The 27,935-nt window shown below is 39.5% G+C and overlaps 1 protein-coding gene across 1 annotated transcript; it reads right to left on the bottom strand.

Moving 5' to 3' along the window:
• Positions 1–18: 18 nt before the first annotated feature.
• Positions 19–27,705, bottom strand: LOC117882224 (vitellogenin-2-like). Its single transcript, XM_034780300.1, has 35 exons — positions 27,623–27,705; positions 27,481–27,501; positions 27,215–27,366; positions 25,846–26,097; positions 25,012–25,173; positions 24,775–24,923; positions 24,035–24,185; positions 23,753–23,910; positions 23,498–23,663; positions 22,444–22,569; positions 21,823–22,041; positions 21,017–21,234; positions 20,751–20,848; positions 20,018–20,142; positions 19,785–19,886; positions 18,047–18,166; positions 17,774–17,963; positions 15,821–15,914; positions 15,500–15,685; positions 14,556–14,700; positions 14,205–14,433; positions 13,942–14,117; positions 13,017–13,574; positions 12,442–12,492; positions 9,896–10,024; positions 8,595–8,807; positions 8,352–8,494; positions 7,606–7,744; positions 6,911–7,046; positions 6,131–6,317; positions 5,136–5,230; positions 3,876–3,973; positions 2,787–2,946; positions 1,065–1,226; positions 19–348 (listed from the first exon to the last, which is right to left on the bottom strand). The coding sequence occupies exons 1-35, from the start codon at positions 27,660–27,662 to the stop codon at positions 230–232; spliced, it is 5,469 nt and encodes a 1,822-aa protein (XP_034636191.1). The 5' UTR covers positions 27,663–27,705; the 3' UTR covers positions 19–229.
• Between the last annotated feature and the right edge of the window lie 230 nt (positions 27,706–27,935).

The raw sequence follows: 27,935 nt of genomic DNA, 5'->3' as shown, positions 1-27,935 counted from the left end.
TTTCTTTTTAGATGCACAGATTTATTAGGAAATCACATATGTATGAATAGTCAGTATTGTTTCTACAGTGATAAAGTTTAACATTTCCTTGAAAGATCAGTTTTCTCTAAGAAGATTTAGTAGGACTTTAAACACTTAAATTAACATATCTGTGATTGCCTGGGAGGAATTTTCTGGCATCACAGTATAAAAATAATGCTCCAAGTTTCTAATCTGCTGAACTGTAGCCTCATGCAATGCACTGTAGTTCCTCGCATGAACATGCTGTGTGGGCTTCAACTGTGTCCTGTATATCCTCTGACTTCTGGTCAAGCTTCATCTGTCCCTCAACTAAGCTGGCAGCTGAATCTGGAAGTGAAGAAAAATGATAGATAAGAATAAAGAAAAAAGAACAGTCAATTTGCAATGCGTGGGATTCGTTATACAGACTTCATTAGTACACTGACTGGACTTAGATTCTCCTAATTATCATGCACATTTCATTTGACTAACTGGATTGAAAAGCAGCCATCACAACAAACTAATCATTAATTTAAAAGACAGCAATTATAATGCTCATTTATACTAGTTCATTTTCAATCTATTGTTTTTTAAATGTCAAACTTTGAAAACAAAGAAAAATGCATTGTAGATACCAATATTCGTGAAATCTCAGTTGCTCTCTTAGAATCTGGCCCTACCCCGCAAAACCATTGACAAAACTCCAATGATTTCAATGGAAGCAGGATTGGGCCCATAGACAGTGATAAATAAACAATAGATAATATGGGACCTTCATTTAGCTACAGATTTAAAAAGTCAATACCAGGAAAAACGTCATAAAATGCTGACAGGCAACATATTTATTTTTACATCCACTAAAGTTAGCGTCACACACCAAATGTTATTGATTAAGACTCCAATTCAGTGATGTCCTTAAGCACATGCCAAAGCTTATGCATGTGAGTAGTCTTATTGAAATCACAGAGATTACTCACCTGCTTAAAGTTAAGCACCTGGCTAATCAGGGCCTAAATTAGTAAATATTTGGATAGCTTCTATAATAGGATTTTTTGTTGACTTACCAGCTGGCAGACAATGGAAGCCAACAGTAACTGGGGTGGTCTCAGTTGCTGAACATCCTTTCATGCAGCGCAGCACAGGCTCAACAGGGTAGCATTTTGAGTCTTCGCCCTCAAGCCGAATTGTTTTCTCAAGTTTCACAAGTGACCGCTGCAATTTACAGGCTGCAAATAAAATAATCATTGATATTTCAAAACCTTGTGTAAATGGCTTTAGATTTTCCTGAAAATTCTCCATCTGCTAGTGATATTTTGTGTATATCTAATATTGGCTCCATCCAAAATTCTATATGGATCACATGTAAAGCAATATCCCTGACTAATAATTTTCCTTTGTTTTATTTAATTAGATATATATGGGGATATAGGATGGTTATTTCAGATGGAGTCCTGAGTTATCTCTAGATGAATATGGAGATATTTAATCTAATGTTTTTCCTAATGAATATTATGTGGGTAAGTTGGTTCACTGAGTAAGTGCGAGACCTGAGTTTAACAGAGAATAGATCTCAATCTTCAGGAGAAGGACCTGAAGCTGTGCACAAATAAAAATAATCAATAGAGAATGGCATGAATATCATGGCCATTCTGATTAAATATATTTGTGGATATATGGTAGAGCTGAGTGTTATTGCAACGAAGAAACAATCCCCATTGGTCAGTAACGGATAGGTCTGATTTTCGGTGATCACTACAGCCAGTTACAGGAGGATGAGAAGAACCTCAACTTACTGCTGAGTATAATTTTATGCTCTATGCACACATTGAATGTAGGCACTATATATGCTGAACTGCATTGTAATTTAAAGTGATGTAACTGAATAAACTACAAGGGCCCCAATTAATAGAATATCAGGGTTGGAAGGGACCTCAGGAGGTCCTCTAGTCCAACTGCTGCTCAAAGCAGGACCAATCTCCAGACAGATTTTTACCCCAGTTCCCTAAATGGTCCCCTCAAGGATTGAACTCACAACCCTGGCTTTAACAGGCCAATGCTCAAGCCACTGAGCTAGCCCTCCCCCAAAGCATTTAAGCATGCGCTTTACCTTAAGCACATGAGTAGTGCCAGTGAAATCCATGGGAGTACTCACATGTTTAAAGTTAAGAATGTGCTTAAGTGCTTTGTTGGATCAGACCAAAAATAGTTGCATTGATCCAACAATTTAAATTATCACTCGAAGTAATAATGCGAGCTGGTCAAAAAAATCTGATGGAAAAGTTTTCTGTCAAACAATGCTATTTTATTGAAATACAATTTTTTTTTTTTGCAGGAATGTGTTGATTTTGATGCAATTCTCAATGGAAATTTTTTGAAACTATTTGAAATTGAAATGGAGTATTTTGTTTTAACTCTCTTCTTTCATTTCCTCTTGATTTTCTTGTTTGGTTTCATTATAGCTTTATTGTTTCATTTCAACGTTAAATTTTTTAAAGTTTTTTAAACTTTAATTTTAATATTATGTATGTTATATTTAATATTCATATACTCGAGTTAATATTTTATAACGTTTCAACGTTATCAAAATGAATCATTTCAATAAAGTATTTTTTATGTTTCTGAATGAAATTATATTGGAATTTCTGTTCTGAGAAATATTTCAAGATTTCAACTTTTCATACTTATTTGAGATTTTTTTTTCAAAATGTCAATTTCCCACAGGATGGAAATTCAGTTTTCTAACTAGCTGTGGTAATCATACATTATGTATAGTAAAGTTTTCATACCGCCAGCACAAGGCTTTTCTGACAGAATCCAAGACTGCCCAAAGCTCACTGCATCTTTAGCTACATATCCACTGGGCATCTGAAATTCCTGTTTATTTTCAGCATCATATTTTCCACAAATGCCACATGTTTTCCCTGCCATCCAGAAAGCAACTTGAACCTTTGTGAAAACAAAGTAAAAGTTAATATTTAAGGATAATGTCAATGAAGCAGAATTTTGTTACAGAATGGTCTCCTGGAGGTAACATAATTGCAGAGGAAAATAAAGGTTAAGGCAAAGCCAAGATATTTGTTTTTAAAGAACAAGATTTGATTCTGTGCTTTCCGTAACAATCACTCTGGCTGAGATTTTCAAAGTGTGAGAGTTATTTGAGTGCTTAGCTCCATTAGGTCCTTTTGAAAATCCCTGTGTCCATGTCTAATCTATTAAATGATTGATGCTGAAGATGTAATCATTTTGTTTGATGTATGTTTTAATAGCTCGATTAGCACTTGCTATACATAGCATTTATTGATCTTCTACATTCCTAGCAGACCATTCTTCTATTAGAGTTTTTTTTAAAATCAGAGTTTTGACTAGTTGAAGAGTTATATAATGAGAAGTACAGGGGACAGGGATTCAGAATTCCTGAGTTCTCTTTGCAACTATGTCACTGACTCAATGTGTGTTCTGGGCAAGTCACTTCATCACCCCATGTTTTAGTTTACCTAACACACAGGCATGTTCTGAGGCTTAATTTCTCTATGTCTGTGAAACATTTTGAGATCCTCAGAGGAGAGGAGCTGTGTAAGAGACGAATATTACGATGACTGACTGGAGGCTGTTATTCTGTAAACTCCTTTACCCTGATCTTAAAGTTGGCTTTGCTAATGCAGACCCTTGCACTCATGCAAAGTTTCATCTACTTCAATGAATAGGAATCAGTATGGATACTGGAGTCTGAATGCGGAATTGAGGCTTTATCACTAAATGGAGTAAAATAATCTTGTGATCTGATTAGCAGAGATTCCCTTGTGTAAATATGGCATTTTGTGGATTTTCTGGGAAGTTTATGCAAATGAAAACACTTGCAGAGGAGAGAAAAATACCTTGAATGTACGTCCATCAAAATATAGTTTATCAATGCCATAGTCAGGAGCCACAAGTGATAGACCTTTCTTCTCACTGCTGATCATCAGAGAAGCATCTGTAATAAAAATACAAATGATCTTTTATAATCTTTATAATAATTCTGTAAAAATATAATAAAAGCCTTGTTTTTCTTCAGGTATTTTGTTGTTGTTGAAGAACCAAAACACACTGTATATTAACTAATTACTTTCCTTAAAATTTGCAAATATGGAATGTAGTTGTTGGCAGGAACTAGGGAAACATAATTTTAACTCTATGGCCTTAACAATCACTTTTGTATTAATTTTCCTATGTAAATATTAACAGGTTCCTATTTATTTCAGGGAACAATAATGGAGTCCGCCAATACTTAGTATTACATTTTTGTAGATATTAAGGCCCTGTCTACACTCTAATGGAGTCAGGAGACTTGACTGCAACTTGGTAGTCACCTGATCCATTTATAGCAGTTACCTGTAACCAAATAAATGATAATGGGATAAAATGTTAATCCAGTTTTGGAGATCTTTGGCCCCATCTACGTCCTACAGCTTTTAACTGTGTTATTATAACCAAGTTGGGTGCAACTGTACTGTATCCAGCTCTCTTGATTGTAAACAAAGTTTCAATGCGTCTATTCATAGAACAAAACGTGGATGCATTGAGAGAACAGAATAGGCTCTGCCTAGTGGCTGACTTTATCCCTACAGTTCTCCATAATTTTTGTTAGTGTTCTGTTTTTATAAATATTTCTCTTGATTTTTTCTATTGATATAAAATCCCAAAATGTCACATATAAGTCAAGTTGGCAAAAAAGTCCCAACATATAGATATGGTAATTATAAGAAAAGCTATATTTGGAAAAGTTTCATCATATATGTGATCAAGACATTTGGGATAAAATAATACCCTTCCTCCAGTTCAGAACTTCTGCGAGTCAGAATCCTAAATGCCTATATATTTTAGAAAGGGAGCAGTGGGTCAATTAATCTCAACTGTCTCTTGCTTAACTTTTCAAAAGTTCCCAATTCTAGTCTGTCCTTATAAATGCTGATCTGCAAATATGTAAATAAATGCACAATTTGTAAAGAGTAAATATTACTCTTTAGCCCTAAGTACAAAGGTAAAAATGTTTGTTTCAAGCAATATCACTTCCAAAATGATAAAAATACCTTTACTGGAGTATATTTCTCTCTCTCCTGATACAACCTATGAGAAAGGGCTAAATGGACACCTACCAAAGTCAGATGTATATGTGATATTTTCCACTGGGGTTTCAACACCATTGACCATGAGGTTAAGAAGTCCATTTGCCGGATACATGTCAATTTCACTTTGAAAAGAGGAAAAAATGAATTTATATTCTACGCTGATCATGTTCATGAACACACCATGTCCAGACTACAACCTCTTTCACTAAATATCCCTGATTTTAGCATTATCTTGTTTCAACATCATAGTTATCATAAATGCACATCACAGATGCCCATCCTACCTTTTGTGTGGGGTAACATCATGTTCTGCTTTGCCATCCATCTTATTCAAGGTGCACATGAGGTTATAAAGGGAAACACTGACACAACTCTGGGTGCAATATCACCAGTGTAACGCTTAGGGCTTGTCTACATTACCCGCTGGATCAACGGGCAGCCATCAATCCAACGGGGGTCAATTTATCGCGTCTAGTCTAGACTAGACGCGATAAATCGACCGCTGAGTGCTCTGCCGTCGACTCCGGTACTCCATCAGGGCGAGAGGCGCAGGCAACGGGGGAGCGTCAGCCATCAATTTACCCCAGTGAAGACACCACGGTAAGTAGATCTAAGTATGTCGGCATCAGATACGTTATTCATGTAGCTGAAGTTGCGTAATTTAGATTGATCCCCCACCCCCTAGTGTAGAGCAGGCCTTAGACAGAAGTCTCTTCTGCATTACATCTGGATGGTATGATACCTTTGCATTTCCAGTGTCAGGCCAGAAAGGAGTTGGATGGAAACAAACTGGCCAAATCACAGTCCAGATAAAATGGATGTGGGGTTGATGAGTTGCAGAGTATGTGGCAGAGGTAACATCTGCTCCCTTCGAGGAAAATGTAGTGGGGAGTGCCCGTCTTTTTTTAGTGAAGTTTGCAATCTCGTACATCAAGTTTGCAGCAGAAGCCAAGAGTGTTTTATTTAAGGTGCTTTTGTCACTTCAGGACTGGATTATTGTAATGAGTTTTAGAATTACTTACTGACTGCCAAGCTTGATATTAATTGCTTTAAGGTCAGCAGATTCTTCTGCATTCTTCATCATTACCAGGAACTTCAGTTCTGGGCTACAATCCTGGGCCAAGATATGGTAGCAGTTTGTGGGCAGTGAGTAGTTAAACTGTACCTCATTGAAGGTTGTGATCTTGTCTTGGGAAACTGAGCAACGAGCTGGTAAAAGAAAATATACCATAGAAACAAGTGAATATTTTCCTTTTCATAAGAGATATTTATTTAAACATAATATTTTATTTTGGCTCTCCATTTCAGTGAGACAACAGATGATATTTTTTCTCTAAGATTACCTGGGATTTAGGCTACTCAGTGCCCATAATCTCTAAGCAAGGTATGAAATATATATTCCTCACATTTTAGCAACCAATGAGTTTTCTGACAATTCAAAATGTATCCGTTCAGATTTTCCAGAACAAAGTGAATTCATGGATTCCTGTGTAAATTTATCTTGACTCTTGCAGACAGACTGGATGTGAAACAACAGCAGTACGTGCACCAATGTGAGGCGTTCTTTGGAAAGTTTAATATCTCTGATTTCCAATGTGGAAATAAATACTTTGGGGCTTCTGTGCACCATACATTATGTTCTCTACAGTTGGAAATGATTTAACATTATCATAATGAAAAAAATCACTAGAGAGCTATTTATTTCTTAATAAGAGAAAAACAATTCCATGTATTATCAGACAATGCTAAAATAATGATAGTGCCTGTAGAGCTTGTGTCTCTGAAGAGAGTGAACTGCTGACCTTTAAGATGCTCCAGGACTGCGGATGGTGCTTCAGAAAAGAAATTCCAGATCGGGGGCTGCAGTGCTGAGGCTGGTAGAGATGGCCCTACAGGCAATGATAACGGCAGCCTGAAGGCTCTGTTATAAATGGTCAGCTGAAAAGGAATCAGAAAACAGATTTAAAATAGAGTTCAGCAAGCTATTCACAGCAAATAATTGATCTGTTGATTTCAGCCTCTTTTCCTGTTTGTGAATTATCTGCGGGAGGACTTAGATTTTTACAAAAATATTGTGTGTTTTTTTTAATTATTTGATAAATAGTTTATGTGAACATAATTCAACATATTCACTTCTCATGAACTCTTCACCATGACTATTGCCAGTATTCACTCCTGCTATGTGATTGGTCACCTAAAGCATATGGTATTGTTTCTGCTTTCTGAGTGGATAACTTCCAAACTCAAAAAGAGTTTCCAAGATGGCTGGACAAACACATATTAACATAAGTATTAATGGCACTTTCGTTGAACAAATATCACCACATGAATGTCCTTGGAAAGAAAGTAAAAGTACCAGAGACAACAGTGAATCAATATCACGGTTTTAATCTGAACTAATGTTTTCAAATACTTTTTTGGAATGCTCTAATAAAAAAAATATCAAAGTATTCTGTCAGGTGAAATATGTGATGGCATGATTATGCAGTATATTTACCTCAGGCAGTTTGGCGACAAAATCACAAGTCCTTGGAGAAGTTAGAGCCACAATCAACTTGGCCTGTTGAGAAGGATTTTTTTGCTGTATTTCAGAGTAGCCTAGTATATAGGCAGCTCCTGGGATGAAATTGTAAAACCTTGAAAAAAAAAAAACATGATTTAACGGTAAAGTTTACTCAGGTCACTCAGGTATTGGATATCTGAGGCATTGTCTGTCTGACCATAAGTTAGAGGAGATATTAAGGACCAGCCCCTTTGTTGTGGCTGAGAGCAGATGATGTGGACAGCTGAAAAGTCCTCTGGTGTGGAGGAGCTCTTATGTGGCACAGAGCCAGCATACACAGCAACTGGCATAAATTAGAGCAGTCCCCAGGGCAACACAGGTCCACTTTGAGAAACAGTGAGCCATAATGGTCTCCCTGGCAGGCCCCAACCTCACTCCCTGCTTTACTGAACAAGAGCTTCGTGATATAGAGAATCTGGCCCTAACTTTTCAGTAACTTCTGCCTGGTATAAAGGGATTACCTTCCACTTGTACAGTATGGTAAGTTTGTACAGTAGATGGTTATCTTATACTCCTTAGGGGTCATTTGATGAGTTTCCAAACTCAAACAAATCAGAAATGAGAAAATAAAGAGACAGTCAATCAGTCAATCACTGAAAGCTCATTGCTGAATATGGATTTTCCCAGCCTGACTGGTACACCATAAAATAAATTGCTGAAATGAAAGAGCAAAACCTCACCAGCTGGCAACTGATTTGACTCTTGAAGGAACTTTAGGCCACTCCAGTTTCACCTGCATGGCTGGGTGATCAGCAAACCGGCCAGTTACAAACTCTGAAGAAATCCTGTAGTCCTGGCAATCCCGGCCCCATTTCAGATAACCCTATAATGGAGACAAAAACATTCCATTTTTTAAAAAGTAAAATATACTTGAGATCGCTGTATTGTGGGTAGAATGGTGCGGTGTTATTTCTGAGTCTTACCGCTGCCTTGTGAGCATTAATGATTGAAGCGTCAGCGCAGATTTTCCATCTGCTTGATCCTGTGATGTTTGACACAAACACTTGTATCCTGGGTCTGGTGGAGTATAAATCTGTGTATAGCACGAGCTGGAAGCCTACCAGCTTTCTGTCATTTCGAAAAGCACGAAGAATAACAGCCAGATCTGGTGCTTTACTGTCTCCCAAAAATTTAGGCTAAATGCAAGGGAGGAAAAAAATGCCTCAGAACAATATTACAAAGGAATTACTATATTATGTTAGCTTTTATTTATGGTACAAATAATATAAATAGAAAGTAAGAAGTTGACAAATGCATGTAATTTGACACATTACAGATATACAATCATATAATATACAATAAATAAAAATGTAATGGGCCAAAACTTGCAATGGTTATTCAGCCACAACTCCAGTTGATATCAATGGGAGTTTTCACAAAGTGAACATTGAGTAAAAGCTGTGGGATTTAGCCCAAATAATCAGAACAAGTGCATTTTTCTGGAAATAAAAGAAGTGTCTAAGGGTACATCCATACTTCCCGCCGTATCGGCGGGTAACGATCGATTTATCGGGGATCGATATATCACGTCTCGTTAAGATGCGATATATTGATCCCCGAACGCGCTCCCCGTCGACTCCGGAACACCACCGGCACGAGCGGCGGTAGCGGAGTCGATGGGGGAGCCGCGGCCGTCGATCCCGCCCCGTGAGGACCCAAGGTAAATCCATCTAAGATACTTCGACTTCAGCTACGCTATTCATGTAGTGATATCGGAATACATTAAATCAGCATGTTTTAGGTATACTGTTTGTTGTTAATACTCAGCACTCAGCTTTGGAGACAAGCTGTTTCTTTGTACCACCCTGCCTGTCTGTCTATATCACCTGTCATCTCTTGTCTTATACTGTATGCTCCTTGGGGTAGAGACCACCTTTTTGTTCTGTGCTTGTACAGTACCTAGCACAATACGGTCCTCTGTGATTGGTCTTGCTCTCCAGGTGAAGTAGGAGCAAGCAGCCCTGTGTTTCACAGAGTGTTGGAAGCATGTGGCCTGCTCCTGCTGGTGGCACAGTTGTGTAACATGGGAGAGGGAGGGCAGGTTTCTTGCACAGACATGTTTCTCCTGGGCTTGCAAACAAGAGTCAGCACAGTCTGGCTCCATGTGATTTAATATGGCAGCTACTTTTCTTTACCCATTAGCTGGACAATAATTGCAAGTCCCTGGCAATGCTGCCAGGCTAACACACTGCATACTGCATTTCTTGAAGACTAAGAAACTGACCCGGGAACCTGCTGTGTTGGTGTCTTCGCTGCTACTGGAACTAGAACTAGAGCTGGAGGAGGAGGTAGAGGAGGAGGAGCTGCTGCTGCTGCTGGCGCTGCTGCTGCCTGGGACTTTCTTTCTGGGATACTGCAACAATAAAAAAACAAACATCCTTAGTAGAGCAATTTAAGTTAGTTCATAGGAAGATGTTTGAAATGATGATGTAGAATATTCTTTTACAATGTTCTGCTAAAGCATATTCTAATTACCAGATTATTGTCAATAACCTTTCATCGTATTCCTTTTTAATATCGTTGGGTCTAACCCTACAAATTGTTACTCACCCATAGATCTTCTTACCCAAGTAGTTCTTATGTATCTGAGCAGACCCATTGGGTTACTTGCATGAGTAAGAATTACTTGTATGGATAAGGCTTGTCAGGATCAAGGCATAAGTCAGGTTCACTTTTGCTCTCTATTTGAGACTATTTACACAGGAACAGTGCATGCAAATAGCACTTCTGCTTTACAAGCCCTTCCTATGGCTGCGTATAAAATAATACCAGAATCACTGCAACCCAGCAAAGCTTTGGTTTGATATAAAAGAGTAGCACTGACTCAGTCCATTGCTCTTTAGGAATGTAGGGCCTGATCCCATGAATGGATGAACCACCACTTTTCATCTTACTTTCCTACTGGTCGCTTTACTTTCCATGAAACACTGACTGCAATGGAAATTGTTGCTATTGACTCCTCTTTGGATCAGGCCCTTAACAAGCATCCTCCACTGATTTAGAGTAACACGAGCCGGTGTATTCTACCATGTTTGTCAATGAGGCTACGCTAGTTCATATCAGATGAGAAGTTAGCCCAAGATGTCAAGGTATCTGAGCCTGTCAAATTATTTAAGTTCCTCAGGCAGGGATTTTGAGCTAAACTCATGAAGGGACTTAGGCGTGGTACCAGTGAGTGTTGCAACTCCGAATTTTTATGCACCCTGTCACCTAGTGGAATCCTTAGGCCCGAGTTAGGTATGCATGCTCCTCTACAAGGCCTGGGGAGAATTAGGTGCCTCAGAAAGAGATTCACAAACACCAGCCAGCTGAGTGGGGAGCCACCTAAAGTAGCAATAGGAAATGCCAGAGAGAGGGGCATGTTCGAAGCCACACCTCTCAAAGACAGGTAAGTGCCTAACTTCACCGTGGAGTCACAGCCATTAACCCTCACCTGGAGTTAGGCACCTAAGCCAGCTCTGCTCCTTACCAAAAGCAGGAGAGAGCAAGCCTGCATTATAGCCAATAGCCCTGGAGCTGGGGCTGTTTTCAAATTCCTGCTCTGCCCGATTTGGGGCAGAGATTTGAACGTGTGTCTCCTACATCCCAGCTGAGTACCCTGACCCACAGGCTACAGGGTATTCCGGGGCTGGGCTCACTCAATCTCTCCTGTCAGAGCTGTTCCACTTTGTCTAAATAATTAAATGAACATTTGGAAGCAGTGACTTCGGCGTGCATCTCCCACATACCCAAGAGTGCCCTAGCCACCATCCACCCAGAATACCGAACATCCTGGCGGTCAGGACATGCTCCTGGGAGTTGGGAGACTTAGGTTCAAGTTTCTGCTCCAAATCAGGCAGAGGGGGGGATTTGAAATAGGTCTCCCACATCCTAGCAGTGCCCTGGCTATTGGGTCTTATGGGGGATGGACACACCCTTGCTCCTCTTCCCACATGTGGTCACCCCGGCTGCCTTTGATGGGGGAGGTATGCAGAGCACACTTATCAGGCCCTGCTGGGGAGATAGATGAGGGGCTGCCTAGTTTGAGACTCTTGCTGGGTGTGAGCTAGGACACCGAACATCTCAGCAAGGTCGGATTTAGGCAGGTTTGTGCATGCCCTCTGGTGGGAATTCAGGCACCTACAGGACAAGGCAGCAGCTGAGTGCGGGAGTTTGGGGATTTCAGTGGCACTAAATGTTGCACTGAGGCACCTAAAATGAGAGTTAAGGTAGGTCTACGCTGCAATTGAGCACCCACGGCTGGCCCAGGTCAGCTGACTCAAGCCCGGGGGCTGGGGCTACACAGCTGTTTAACTGTGGTGTAGATGTTGGGGCTCCAGCTAGAACTTGGGCTCTGGGACCCTTCCCCTCACTGAGTCCCAGAGCCTTGACTTCTTATATTTCTACAAAACACTGGGACATATTTAGAAACTGTAAACATTATAAAGACTGGTTTCAAATGGTAGCCATGTTAGTCTGTATCAGCAAAAACAACGAGGCGTCCTTGTGGCACCTTAGAGACTAACAAATTTATCTGGCCATAAGCTTTCGTGGGCTAAAATTAATGAAGTGTTTTTTAGCCCACCTGATGAAGTGGGTTTTAGCCCACGAAAGCTTATGCCCAAATAAATTTGTTAGTCTCTAAGGCCAAGGACTCCTCGTTGTTTTTGCTATTATAAAGACTGTAATACCAATTATTTTCCTTCACAAAGGTAGTAATTCCCATGTGTGTTCTTTCAGGATTTTATTCTATCCAGGTCAAGTCAGATCCAATGAGGGAAGAAAACTTACCTCCTGTGTATGTGCTGACTTGAAGCGATACTGATAGATCTCTGGAGTTCTCTTTGAAATGATAAAAGTAGAAAGTTGAAGAACCTTACATAGAAGAACCTGCTTTCTGCAATTACATTGAAATGTGCAGCACTGGAAGTGAGTAAGGATTTCAGACTAAAAAACAACAGTATAAATCTTGAAATGTTTAAATAGAAAAATTAATGCTCCTAAATTAGCAGCCCCTGGAAATTCCACCAGAGAATTAAGACTAAACATGCAACAGCAAAACCCATTGAGAGAGACCAATAAACCAACCAAAATTGGTCGCCTAGTTCTGGTGGCCTGTAACAATATCTCAGACAAAGCAGTGGAAACCCTGAAGATACTGCAAAGGGGTCACCTGAGACAGGTGGTTGCCTGGTGGAAGTGGGGTTCTCAGTGCAGTTTTCACAATATTGGACCAGTGTATTCTGTAGAATCAATTCATAATTTCCTGATATACAACACAAAGCCACCTGCTATCTGAAATGTAACTCACGCTGACTTTATCATCAGCACCACCACCAGGCATTCGAGTGACACACACAAGTTACCTGTCTTTTGGAATACTCGCTATCGCTGCTGCTGCTGCTGCTGCTGCTGCTGCTGCTGTTGCTGCTGTTCGGTTCTCTGACGAGTTGATGCCTGCTTCCAGGTCGAGGTGCTTTATTGCCGCTGCTGCTGCTGCTGCTGGTGCTGTCACTGCTGCCACTGTCGCTGCTGCTGCTGCCACTGTCGCTGCTGCTGCTGCTACGGCTGCTGCTGCTGCTGTCACTGCTGTCACCGCTGCTGCTGCTGCTGCTTTTGCTGCTGCTACGGCTGCTACTGCTGCTTTTGCTGCTGCTTTTACTGCTGCTGCTGCTGCTCTCATCTCTGTTTCTAGGTTGTAATGTTTTGTCTTTCGCATCTTGGTTTTTGACCTTCTTGCCAGAAGGGGAGGAAGAAGAGGAAGAAGAAGGGGAGGAAGAAGGGGAGGAAGAAGAAGAGGAAGAAGAGGAGGAAGTGTCGGCGGATGAAGAAGATGAACTAGATGGATATTTAGCATTGGGCTCTACCCGGAACTCTGTTATCTGGGTCTTTCCTTTCTTGTGCCGCTGAGTTCTATTTCCAACCTGCAACAGCATTTCAAAGAACGATGCTGGTGATTAGAGACATCAAAAGAAATAATTGTTACTATTTTATCTTATTGCTATGATTGTTAAATAAGATGTGGTGAAAAAATAACGGTGCCCACTTATTTAGGCTGAAATTCATCCATGTGCAGAGGGCCAACATCAGGTCTATGCACCACCCAAGTTCCACTCAAGCCTTTGATGATGACTTACGCACACGCCTTTCATTTGAAATTGTACCCTTCTTACTAACTTTATTCTCCATTCTCCATGCAGATATTCCATAATGTATTTTAAAATCATTGCTTTTTATTTGTTTAAATAGGGTTCCTGCCCCATACACCCTCAACATCTCAAAGTCAATTACCTTAAACACATTTTCAATTCCTAGGATCTTCTTCAGTTTCATTTGAACCACGTCATCTGGAGATGAGTCATCTTCTTCCTCGGACTCTAGGGTTACCACTTGGATTATTTTGGAAGCTGCTCTAGATCCTGCCTGAATCTCCAGCTGTATTTTGTCTATAGCTGCATCTGTAGGGGCTACACACCAGATACATCCATTAGGAGATATACTGCTTCAGCTGTACTGACATGGATAAACAGAAAATCTTGTATTCAATACTATACCTGGTTTCAAAACTATTTTCGCTTCATGTTCTCCAATTAATCGGTGAAAATATGTATTTTTTAAAAAAGAGGCATCTCGTGCTCTCCTGTAAAAACAGGCCTGACAACCAAAACGAGTCACTTTGACACAAATGGCTTGAGTATATGTTTTTCCTTCTGCACTGTGGTGAAGTTCCTGCTCAGGACCATAGGAATATTTCTTAGGTAGGATGTCAGAAGCCTCTCTTTGCTGCATTAAACATGAACACATTAGTACACTGGTAGCATTTCACAGACAAGAAGTACAAATATCACCATGCATATAGTACAGAGAAATAAATATTAATATACAAACATAGAAGAGGTAGTTACCGTCACGGCACCTTCTCTCGAAGTTCTTTCAGATGATTTGAAATGCTCCTTCAGAATATTTGATCCAGTACCTTCTGGGAGTACTGGAATCTTCTTCACTGTGCCTGGTTCTCCTATATTTCTTGATACAGCAAAAGCCTTATGCCTGTGGGATTATGCATGAAATATTATTTATAAGTAGCTCCAAAGGGCTGTTGGATGGATTTAATCACATCTCTATTAATGTCTCTATTTTAAGAGTCATACAGTTTTGAACACTGAACTGTAAGAGCCAAATAAATATTTAAAAATGCATTTTTGCAGCCTACTAACATGACTTAGAAATCATTTGGTCCTAGATGAACTGCAGGTTGGTACAAGACAATGGGTAACATTTTCAAAACCCATTTGACTTAGGTTCCTGAGTGCCTAAGGGCTTGCCTATACGACCAAGCAGGGGTGTACACTGCCTCTCACGAGCCTGCTGTGTGCTATGTGTCTGTGTGGACCCTGCTGCTGGGCACTGAAAGTTCCTTAGTGCTCTTTGATCTACACCCCCCCCCTTTGAAATGGGTGTAGATTAAAGTGCACTAAAGATCTTTTTGTGCACAGCAGCAGAGACCGCACAGACAGTTAGTGTGCAGCTGACTAGTGCAAGGTAGATTTACACCCTAGCTTGCCATGAACTAAGTATTCATACAGCCAAGCCTTTTGAAAGTGGGAATTAAGTTTCAAAGTGATTTAGGTACTTTTTGAAAATTTTATCCCATATTACAAAAAAAACCTAAAACCTAAACAAAAGAAATCATGAATTACATTGCACAAAAGTGGTGCAATGTAACTATGAGTCACATGTATCCTTGATCATGTGAAATGATTATACTGCTTATTGTGTTGGAAGGTTTCACAAACCAATAGATTGCACACAAAAAATATTTTAAATGACAGAAATTTAACAACTCTACCTTCCCATCGCTATCTCAGTCTCCTGTTGGCATGGGGTTGTTCCGAACTTAAAACTTTTTTCCTTCATGTCTATCTTGGCATCAAATTTCAATGGAGCTTGTACACGGAGTTTGGTGTGAATTTCAATAGAAGACTGAAAGTATTCTGTGTTGGTTCCCATCATTGCCACTGAGTTAAAGTAGATACTGAAAGAGAGTGAAATTGTCACAGATAAGCAAACAGACACCGTATCTAGCCACTGCTCTTTAAGAGGTAGAACTCCTTTTCTATAGAAGCCTCTGTAAATCTCAGAGACATAAAAATGAGAACACTTTCCTTACCTTGGGCTGATATCAGCACGAAGTTGCAAGCTGGATTCATACAACTGTGAAGGTCTAAAATCACCAGATAAAGAAGGGGACAGCTTTACATCAACTACAAGAGACCGAGAAAAAAAGTAAAAGATGGTAAAAGTAAAAATAAATGAGTAACGATAAAAGGTTCTCATAACAGATTATTAATGAAAATAAAAGCCATGGTGATAAAAGCAAAGTCTTGTCCTGAATTAAAAACTGGATAATCAATAAGAAACTCAGAGATGTAGTGAACAAGTACTCCTCAGAGTAGAGAGACATTAGCAGTCAAGAACATGAAGGGTACATACTAGAACTAAGGCTAGTTCAGGGCTGCCCGGTGGGGGCGGGGGCAAGTGGGGCAATTTGCCCCAGGCCCCGGGCCCCCGCAAGAATATAGTATTCTATAGTATTGCAACTTTTTTTATGGAAGGGGCCCCCAAAATTGCTTTGCCTCAGGCCCCCTGAATCCTCTGGGTGGCCCTGGGCTAGTTAATTTATTATATTTATTAATGATTTGCAGGGGAAGTGGTGAGCAAGCTGGTGACTTGTACTGATGTCACTAAGTTGTTCCTATGTGTAGAAATCATAAAAGATTCCAAGAAAATCCAGGAAGACTTATATGTGTTGGTGAATTTGATGGCAGGATGGTAGATGATATTCAGATTGGATAAATGAAAGATGATGAACACTGATAAATATAGGTCCTGATTCTGCTCTCAGTTATACCACTGTAAATCAGAAACAACTCCACTCAAGTCAATGGAGTAACCAGTTAAGTGGGATAAGAATCAAACATCATCTAAAAAGCTTACATATACTGATCAGCCCTTATCTTCCAAAATTCATTAAAGGAAAGAAAGAAAGGAGCCCAGTTGGATACCTCAGTGAAGAAACTGGGCCAGTGGGCAGCGAATGGGATATTTGGGGATAGAAGTTATTGCAAAAGATAATGGTATGATATTGAACAATGGTATATGCTCTCCTTTGGAGGCAGGTGTTCAGCTTTTGTCTGCTCGTTTTAAGAGAGACTAAAAATATCCAGAGATGGGCAACAAAGATAGCAAATGATATCATAAGACCTACATACAGTGAGCGGCTGCAAAAATTAGGCCTCGGAAAGAAAAGAATTAGAGGGGACAGTAAAGAGATATTTAAATTTACTGTTACTCAAAGGTAAGGTCCCTCTCTTTGACACATTACCATCATACAGGACAAAAAGGACCACTCAATTCAGTTAATGACAGGCAAGTTTAAAACAAAGGAAAATGTCTCTTCACCCACAGTGTAGTCAGTTTGTGAGATTCACTGCTGCAGTGAAAGAGAGAGTCAAATAATACTGTCTAATTTAAAACTCTTCTGCATAATCTTATGATCACTAAATATCCCACCACCCGTTAAAACCAACATGTCTAAAATGGAACTCCTCGTGTCCCCTTGCAAGCCCTCTACTCCGGCTCCCGTCTCTATCATTACTGGCAATTCCACGCAGTGACTACTGAGCCATCTTCAGTTCCTCTCTCTCCAAGTTGGTACTAAATCTGCTCCGTGTTTTTATGCATCACCTTCAGAATCCACCCATTCCTCCCCATTCCTATAGCAAAATCTCTTGTCCAGGTTTTGGTTATTTCTGACCTTGAGTACTGTCACCTTCTTCTCTTTGGTTTTTCAGATTCTTACCTCACCCTCTCCCTTTTCTGTCCATCCAAAACACTGCAGCAAAAATCATCTACCTTGCCTGCTGCTGCAACTATGTCCCAACCATCTATAAATATTTTCACTAGCTCTCCTTCCTCCCTTTCTGTCCTGGCTTTCAAGGCTCTACATAAATTAGTCCCTCCTACCTTTCTGTTCTCATTACTTTTCACTCCATTGCTTCCTAATTTGTCTCCCATCCCATGGTTTGATCCAATATAGCTAATCTTATGTTCTCAAGCTCACCACGGGCCGTTGCATGTGCCAGAGCAGTAGTATATAAACTGTATTCCAATGGCAGACCAACAGTGATAGGGACGATGTGCCGAAATTCTCCTGAATATAATGGCTGAACCCATCGTCCTGCAATGCCATTTTGGATTTGATGGATCACTCTCTTCAGCCATGTGTGTCTGTCTGCTGGTCCAGTCACAAGCTACAATGTAACAGAGATACAGCAGGTTAGATGAGGAGATAAAGCTGCCAAACACTTCAGACAAAATTAGGGAGAGTGCTTACCTTCATAGCCTGCTGAATGAGATCCTTGTTGATGTCAGCAAAGGCCAGCTCTTGGCCAAATAGTTTTAAGTAAGCTGATAACACAGGGTTTTCTGAAGGCAACTCCCTCCATCCCAGCAGCTGGGAAACAAACAAACAAACAAACAAAAAGGCACTTAATACAGTATATTTGCAAATAAACATTTAGCAGGCAACAGAAATGGCTACTCACTAAGCTATATTTTTCTTTGCCAATTGTGTTTCTTTGCTAATATCATAATGTGGCTTTTCAGAATTCCATGCAATTCAATCCTACACAAGTAACTTCATATATAATGTCTTGTATTCTGACAAGATAACTTTACATCCAATGCCCAGGGTCAGCTCACAGCCCTCCAAACCACTTAAACCCAATTTAAGATAAGACCACAGTATCAAATCAGTCCTTCACTTGAGGACACAGAAGTCCTGAAAACAAACAGGTTGCAAGAGGAGGAAGAGAGGCAGGATCGGGGGAGGCCAACCCTGGGCTGGACATCTACTACATGCTATGAAGCCCAGCTTCATTAGGGCTCCCTATGCAGTGAGGCACAGGGTGTTCGGGAAACAAGGCCAGAGTGGGAGGCTGCTCCAGACATCCCAGGAGAATGCAGGTGATCTAAACTTGGAATTTCCAAGCCACAGGAAATTCCAACATTTAAAAACTAATGTTTCAAATCTAAACAAAAACTAGAAATTTTGATATTATCCATGGAAAGCAAATGCCAACATTTTTTAGTCTCAAAAATTTGAAATGTTTCCATTAAATTTTTCAAAACCAAAATGGAGCAGCCAGCTGTCCTGACACACTGCCTTGGCTCCTGGGGACTCCCCCATCTGCCTTTGCCTCTGAGAGACACCTTGGGCTGCTTCCAAAGGGATCAGACTGGGCATTGCCTGGAGTTGGGAGTAGCTCGGGAAGCCCCCAGAGTCTGGAGATTCCCACGCCATGGAGTGGGGAGCCTAGAAGTCCTAAGAGTCCTGTCTCAAGGTGAAGCACTCAGGGTTCCCAGCTATGCAGCGGGGAGCCTGAAAGTCCTGGTGTCCCAACTCCAAGGCAGTCAGCATGGCGGGGCTACCCCAGGACCAGGGAACCTGGAAGCCTAGGCTCCCCAGCAGCCCACCAGGTGAACTGGCAAGGAACCAGGTAGGTTTTCATCAGAACCCTCTGTGTGTTTTGGCGGACGTTCATTGAAAATGAAACATTTCGGTGATATGCAGTGTTGTTGTGCTGGGTCGGTCCCAGGATATTGGAGAGATAAGGTGGGTGAGGTAATATCTTTTATTAGACCAATTTTTGTTGATGAGAGAGACAAGCTTTCGAGCCACACAGAGCTCTTCTGTTTGCCAGACCTGAAGAAGAGCTCTGTGTGGCTCAAAAGCTTCTCTCTTTCACCAACAGAAGTTGGTCCAATAAAAGCTATTACCTCACCTAACACATTTCTGTGAAACATCTAGGGATCAGTGAATTGGCATTTTCCAATGAAAATCCATTTGGTTTGAAAATTCTTGGCCATCTCCACAGGAGACTCCTTCCCCTGCTATCCTAATGTGAATCTCCGCAGTGCCTAGCTGAGACACTCAGGTTGGATGCAGGGGTGTTAATTTGCCTCTCAGTGCAAGGCTGAACTGGTGCTGAGAGTCTTACTAAACCCCTCTGCCCTTGATGAATTCCACCCACAATACATCACATGAAACAAAGAATGAGAACAACACATACTGTTTTCCCAATCTCCTTTATCTTTCTGTATGTGGAATATTCTGCAAATGGGATGTTTTGTTTCCTTATAATATCCGTAAGACCTTCTGCACGGACACCAACCTAATAAAAAAACAACACTGTGCATGAGAGGGTGCACTACAGTACAGTTAAAACACACTGTTAGTGAAGAAATACATTCGTCAAAAATAAACTTTAATACAATCTGTTATTGGCTTAAATATAATATTTACCTCTAGCAAGCTAGTAGCTGCACCTGCATAGTTTACAATCCAACTGGAAATTAAAGCTGATGGGAACATTGTTCTTGGACTATTCATAAGGAAGATCTTTCCAAATGCACCAGCCTGATAGCTACCTGTAGTAGAAATTAAAAACAAGATAGGGCTTTGTTGTTGTTCTATTGACTTCTGGGGATGACAATCTGTAGCTGATAATCCTTTTTTCGTAAGGTATATTCTCATGAAGATTTTCAACATTTAGGTCCTGACATAGCAAACGTTTACGAGCGAGTATCTTTATACACGAATATACCACTGAAATCGATGAGATACTCAAATGCATAAATGTTTGCAGGACTGTGGTGAAATTTTGTACTAACAAATGCAGTGAAACTATTTGATCAAACTTAAATATTCTAAGTACACTTTATTGCAGTAAGAGGCATTTTACAAGAAAGTTAAAGAGCTGGTAAAATAATTTGTAATGACAAATATACTCTAATAATTCTTTATAAAAAAGAAACACAGTAAACTTTTCAGAATTCAGACACAGAAAATATCTTTTACAACGAATTAAATATTCCTTTCATAACTCTTTAAAACCTTCCAGCCATTCCGAAAGGAACGAACTCTTACAGATAGAATCCAAGTTAGAGTTCAGAATGATTTACATTAGTTCTCCAAATGACTGGAAAATGGTGTTTCAATGATGGACACTCCCAGTAAATTAATTTTTTTTACTCACTGTAGTAACCACCAAGAGGAATAACTTTACTGTAACGATAGCTCAGTCTGTCAAGTCTGGGGCTCAGCAGTTTAATGGCAATGTTGCAAGCAGCAGATCTTTTAAAAAAATGGATAAAAATATATAAAAGTAAGCTAAATTTTACCAGAGTAATTTGAGTCAGTGTGTGTGCATGTGTGTGTATATATATATCATTTTACTTACAAGACTGTGATAGAAATTGTACTTCACAGATAATGTACAGTTTTACTTCTCTCTCTACTTACACATTATAGAAGCGTGGGAATCCAATTCTTGACAAAGCTTTCATGTGGGAATATACAAAACTGGCAACTTGCATATTGGTCTCTTTCAGTATCACGTTAGCCATAGTTATTACCAGAGGAAGTGCAGGCCCAGTTTCAAATATGACAACGCAAGCCATCATTCGGACTTCAGGAGGAAGTGAATGATCCACAAAGATCTGGAGAAGAATGTCCTGCACCTGGAGAGGGAAAATATAATTTCATAAGTGTCTGATAACTTCTAAGGTGGGTATTCTCCCTAACAGGTTCAATGTATAATTTGTATCAACAAATCACACATCCATAATAAAGGGAGAATAGAACCTCAGGTGTAACATTTTTTCCACTTCATGAGTTGATACACAAACATTAAAGAAAAATGTTGGGACATAATGAATAGCTCTTGAGAAAATGCCATGACTAGTGAGACAAATTTATCTGTGGTGTAACTCCAATGGCTTTGTGAATCTGATCCCAGGTGTTCACTGTCATTTAGACCACTTTAGCGAGGGGTATTCCAGTAGCAGACCAATGACAATGTGTGACTAATATAAGATGTCACATAATATGACAAGTGACTAAAGAAACACCATTATATCTACCTCCCAACAATTACAGTGCCCAGTACAATCAGACCCTGATATCCCTTGGGGCTCTAATATTGTGATACTAATAACAATAAAGAATTGTTCTGAATTCACAAACACTGCACCACTGAACTCACTTTCTCCCTAGCATATATTCTTCATATCTCATTATTCAACTAAACTATCATTGATTCTGCTTACCTTTCTGGAGTCCTTCCAGCCTATCTGCCTCAAGGCCATCACAGCTTCGACCTGAATATGGACTGGGAAATTAGAAGCACCAGATGAAAATACTGGTAAGAACTTCAGGATTCGCTTGATACTGGCTGGTTCTCCTGCATTGCCAATGGCTTTCAGAGCTAATACAATGTCATCTTCATTGCCCTTGCTGGCTGCCTCGGCTGCAAGGTCATGGAGGGGCTGCAAACAAAGCACAGTTCAATGCTTTCTTACTTTCATACAAAATTCATGCATACGCATATTGTTATTCTCACACACTGAAACCCTATGACCATAATGCAACTGACACGCTTACAAATATTCAGTGATCTCCTCAGGATTTAGTCTAAATTAGCTATGTATTCAGGGGTGATGCTCCTCAGGATTTAGTCTAAATTAGCTATGTATTCAGGGGTGATGAAGACTTCCAGGTTGGTATCCCTTGGCTACTAAGGAAGCTTCTGGAATGAACATTTGTAAATTAAATCACTGTGTATGTCTTGGACCATGTTTTCTAGAATAAAAATGATCAGGTCTCATTGCAGTTTTAACTTTCTTATCTTTTTAAGTTGTTAAAAACAACCTGAAATGAAAATCACCTACCTGAAGAGCTTCATTAGGGCAAGATGAAGCCAGAGAACAGTATCTGTTTACCATGGAAGCATATCCCAAATAAGCAATCTGGCGAAGCATGGGAATTCTCTCAAGTCGGGAGCTGGTCACTAGATCCTGCAGAAGGAAAAGAGGCACCTCTTTAAATCAGGGTTATGTTCACCTTACTTTTCAGATAAGGACAATTACTTAGGATTCATCTAGAAAAGTTATTTAAAATTGAATATCTTTCACTTTCAATAAAATTAAATCAAGCCAGTAAAATATTTTACACACGCTTGAGCTAGATCCACAGCTAATGTAAATCAACATATCGCCATTAACTTAAATAGAGCTATGCTGATTTACATCAGCTGAAGATGTGGCCTAAGAAAGGCAGGATACGAAGTACAAAGGACATGGGCAGGAGCCAATCTACAAATGGAATTTCTCTGGAAGAGTCTGTAGCTTTTTATTATATTAAAGAATCGTGCTCACTTCATATTCTGTGTTTTCTTATGTTAAAGAATAGGAATATTAACTAGAAACAGAAGAAAGTCTACTATATAATAGATGGTTGTATCAACCGTATGTAAACAGTTTGGTGTTTTAATTTTGATAATATTTCATCTACAATACTTTTACTTTATTCCAGTGTCTAGGAATGTTATGTAATTACTCTGGACTGGAAAATGTAATGCTTAAAAGAGCTATTCAAATTATCTGACTCATCCATCACCATTAATACTTTAGAATTAACAGAAAAAGATGAACTGAGGTTTGATGTCAGAAAAGAGAATATATGGGCCAAGAAAACTAAAATGGGGATAACAATATAGGGTAGGTGTGGGAGTTAATTTTAATGCCTGCATAACAAATTGAAGATATAGGACCCAATTCCCCTCTCATACAGGCAGCTGTCAATTGAAGTAACAGAGATATTCTGATACAAAAAGAGTGTAAGTGAGAGAAGAATCTGGCCCCTGAAGTGCTATAAAATCACTAGTTATTATCAATTGTTATCATGATGATGTGACCAGGAAAGGATCCTGTATATTGTACTCACTGCTGCTACTGCAATAGTATGGCCATCTGCTTTTGTTAAATGGAGGGCAAAAGAAACAGTCAGAAGGGCCTCAATGTACTTAAAGTCATCATTGCGAATTCTCAGCTTAAGGAACTTCAGTGAATCGATGGTGCCTGCCATAGTAATTCCACTCAGCAGCCAAATCCTGCAGCCAGGGTACAAAATCCATACATTTAGCTCTCTCTGCTCCTTGTGCAAGACATGGCAATTGTTAGTGACATGGTCAGTCATTACCTGTGATGAAATTTATCTGAAAATTGCTTAAAGACAGACTCCAAGGTATCAGGACTTGCTACCCGACACAGTTGGATAAGCTCTAAGAATTTGTATGGAGCATCCCCATGGAGCTCTTGCTGGTTGTCCTGGATTACTTGTTGCAATGTTTCCACGATCTGAGGAGAGAAGGCAGAGGAAATATGCTAATTAGTTGCTTCTCCGTTGAGTTTGTAATAATATATTGATCTTTTATTAGTCTGATAAATGGCAAAGCAGCTTAATAAACTAAGCATTCTATACCCGTTGCTCAGGGTTTTTCGTCTTGATTAGCTGAATTGGCATCTGGAGCAGTAGTGGTGAGAAACGATAAGGTAGGCCTCCAAAGTTCTGCAGCTGAATTTCTGGAGGGCTCACATGTTCATTTTTCACTTCAACCAAGGTAAGTTCTTGTCTGGAAGGAAATAAAGAGAAATCAACATGTGTCATTTGGAGGAATAAGCTGTCTAGCTGCATCCACCTGATTTCACTGCTTTGGCTGTACAGTGGGGATACGGATAGTTCTTTATTTGTTTTTTCTATCACAAAAGATTTTACAATTTCCTGGGGTTATGGTCTTTTCAATGGAACAAATACTGTCAGGGGATAATGAGTATCTGCAATGAGATAACTGCTGAACTGGAGCTGAATTGTTATTTTCCAAAGCAAGAGATACTGGTTTTATGATAACATAACATTTATAGTGATTTTATTCATGTTCATTTTGACTCAGGGGATGTTGGTGCTATAAAGCGGCACTTTCTGTTTGTTGAACAGAAGCACTTCCATGGATTCCACTTCTTTCTCATTTAATTACAATAAAGTTCAATTTACATGCAGCAAAAAATTATTGTTAGTGCAAAATTTCCACAGCTTTTTTGGGTGGGTGGGTGGGAGTAGAGTATGAATACCTGCAACTTTATCAGCTTTCCATTTACTTCACGTGGGAGCAAGATCAGACTTATGCCTTTACACTTATTTTCACTTTCACCTCTGAGGCTTACCTTGCCTCCGTGACAGCAACACCAGTGGGTTCATTGAAAGGGGAGATCTGATAGACTTGCTGGGACACAGCTTCTGTGATCAGGGTACCAGAATCTGCATATTTCAATTTGTAGGTGAATGCAGCAGTTCCTTTTACAATCTTTTCTTTCTAAAACAGCAAAGAAACTCATGTAATGAATGAGACTAGACCATGGTTTTACTCATTTTTAGAGTGGATCTGTTTAGATTATTCATACCAATGGGCAAGAAGGACAAGGGCGGATGTAAGTCATTCCAATATCCTTCACCACTTTGTCCTGGCAGTTGTTGAGGTCTTTGGTTTTGGTAATAGAGACTCGGTTATTCCTCCTGTCTTCCTGGATAACATACCTTGTAAGGCAGACGCCTCCAATCCCAGCCTATAGAGAATGATAGAAAATAATTGGGTTTTGTAGTTATATCAGATCTGCATGAGAGGAAGAACATTCCCCTGAACTGAGATTTGAAGTGAAAATGAAATTTAGTAAGACTATATGGAAACCATTTCTTAATTAAGTGTCAAAGCCTGCTCTCATTACGCACGAGTAGTATCACTCAAGTAAGCAAGTAACATTTGTTAGTCTCTAAGGTGCCACAAGTACTCCTGTTCTTTTTTCAAGTAAGCAGGAATACTCAGATGAGTAAAGGCTGGAGGATAGAGACTCAATTTAGGAAATAATCATCTAATTGATATAACCAATTCAATGAACACTGATAGATTAGACAGAACAGGGTAAATGAGGAAGATATACAATAAATATCTCAATGTCTGATAATTACCTTTATTTTTTCCCTTAGTCTTCCATTTTATAGCGTACACATATAGAGAATGTAATAGACAATCTGCCAGAAACGATCACCTTCATATATAAATGTATATTTTCTTTTGTCCAAATGAAAATATTTTAATATTTTTGTGCTTGTTGAGTGAAATTTTAAAATAAATACAAATAAACTCTAAGCAAGAGTTTTAATTGACTGAAAAACATTTAATAATAACAAGTGATGCTTGGGCACATGCAGCAAACTAGCTTGAAACTGGAGAAACAAACCTCTTGCAAGTCATATGCATTCTGTGACTTTTTGATAGTTATCTGCAACATGTTCAGAATTCCTCTCACTAGGTTAATGCACGTGATGGGGGTATCTTCTGGGGCATAAATGTTTCCAACCCGCCCATTGCTGTATTCAAACTTAAAGGGTTTGGTGAGATACGAAGCGATCATCTGAGTGAGTTTGGAAGCTCGAATGAATGGATCTCTGGGCCAGATCCCATTGTATTCCTCCAGCTGTGGAGATCGGATCTGAGAACAAAATTCAGAAAATGCATTAGTCTCCATTCTGTGAGCGAAAATATTTTTAAAGTATGTACTGTATACAGAAAATAACTAGGGAAAGAATTAACATTGTTATACATGGTTTACTCTGAATATAGACTGCAGAGGCCGTCTTCTGTGCTGTTTGTACAGCACCTAATACAATGGGATCCTTGTCTGTGATGGCTGGGGGATTTTAGGCACTATGGTAATACAAATAATAAATAAAAATAATATATAGAGATAAATACATAGAACTTGATTCTTCCCACTCGCTCTTATATTGATGTAAGACCAATATACCTCCATTGAATCTGGCCCACTGAGTATATTATATATTAAAGAAAAAAGCTAAAAACATTTGAATTACCTCTTAATAATATATTTTTTTAAATCTATTCGCATCAACCACTTTGAGCATAAAGTTGAATAGAAAACCCAACACAGATTTTTAGTTTTACATAATAAGTAACTGCGCAGTATAAAGTCAGAAGAAGAACTTTAGGACCCTATTTCATCAGCCCTTATTTAGGCAATGCTCCCACTGACACAACAGGAGCTTCAGCTTTGCCTGAGTATTGAATAAGTAAGAGTGCTGAATAACATAAAAAGTAAGTTGGCTAGAATTGTTATTATTACGTATAAATTAAGGACTTGCCTCTGCTCCTAATGACTTCCATGGGAATTTGGAATGTGTCAGGATTGCCAGATCAAAACCTTAAATGAGATCAGGATTGGACCCCTGGTGTTGCAGGCCAAGGTTCTCAGAAATGACTAGTGATTTTTGGTGCCTCGATTTTCTGGTGATAAGTTTTGGTGCCTCCATTTTTGGATGCTGTCACCTGACCTCTGAAAATCAGATCACATTAAGGCGTCTCAAGTTGAACATTCCAAAATTGAGGCACCCCAAATCACTAGTCACTTTTGAAAATGGGAGCCATAACTCACAAGTCATTTCCCAGTCCCTAAAATCTTCAAAGCTCTTTTCTCCATTGCTTTTTTCTTGTGGCTGCCTACAACATTCAGTAGCCCAAGTGTTGCTTTAACCTGACTTGGAATTCAATGCTGTTGTTATTTGATCTCCTTTGGAAATAGTGCAGTCTACCTTGAGGAGGTGATTCCTCTGTGACAATACGCTGATCTCTACTTTACAGGACAGTCTCAGCCCAGCTCTTGCCAAACCAGGCTCTGGCAGTCCATTCAGGGTAAGGCCCTCATAGTTGTACAAGTAGATCTTGCTGCTACTAAAATCAGGCTCTGTGAAAAATGATACAAATATTCACTTTTAGTAATAATTTAAAAGACATTCTGCTTCATGGTCATTATGACAAAGGCATTGAGTGAAGCTTAAGAAATGAACAGTAGACTTACCAGGGTCATACTTTTCACTCCCTGTGAAAAGAAATCAAATGGATACATGAATAATGGCAAACAAATTAATTTTGAATTTAATTTTTTGACTCCATTATAAAAACCCAGCAAAGACTAACAGAGAAGGGCTATGTAAACTTACCCACAAGGGTGAACGCTAGCGCTAGTATGATTCCCCTCATGATGAAGGTGAATGAAGACCTCCTCAGGCATCATGAGGCTTTTATAGAAAAACCATCACTAGCACATGGCCACTGCTAAGCTGTATTTTGCTGATTTTTCAATTTGTTATCAGTTTATGCAAACAGTTTTCTTTTTGCAACCATATTGACTTTTGAATGGGAGGAATCCTGGACAGACCATGCCAGGCTCATTGAAATCATATTATTTAAATCTTTGACAGACTGCTTAAGAGTATCTCTTGCTTTTCCTAAAGTTCTTTAAAACAAATTAAA

Source organism: Trachemys scripta, chromosome 8, assembly GCF_013100865.1.
Source record: "Trachemys scripta elegans isolate TJP31775 chromosome 8, CAS_Tse_1.0, whole genome shotgun sequence".
NCBI lineage: Eukaryota > Metazoa > Chordata > Testudines > Emydidae > Trachemys > Trachemys scripta.
This window is presented reverse-complemented; position numbering and strand designations above follow the sequence as displayed.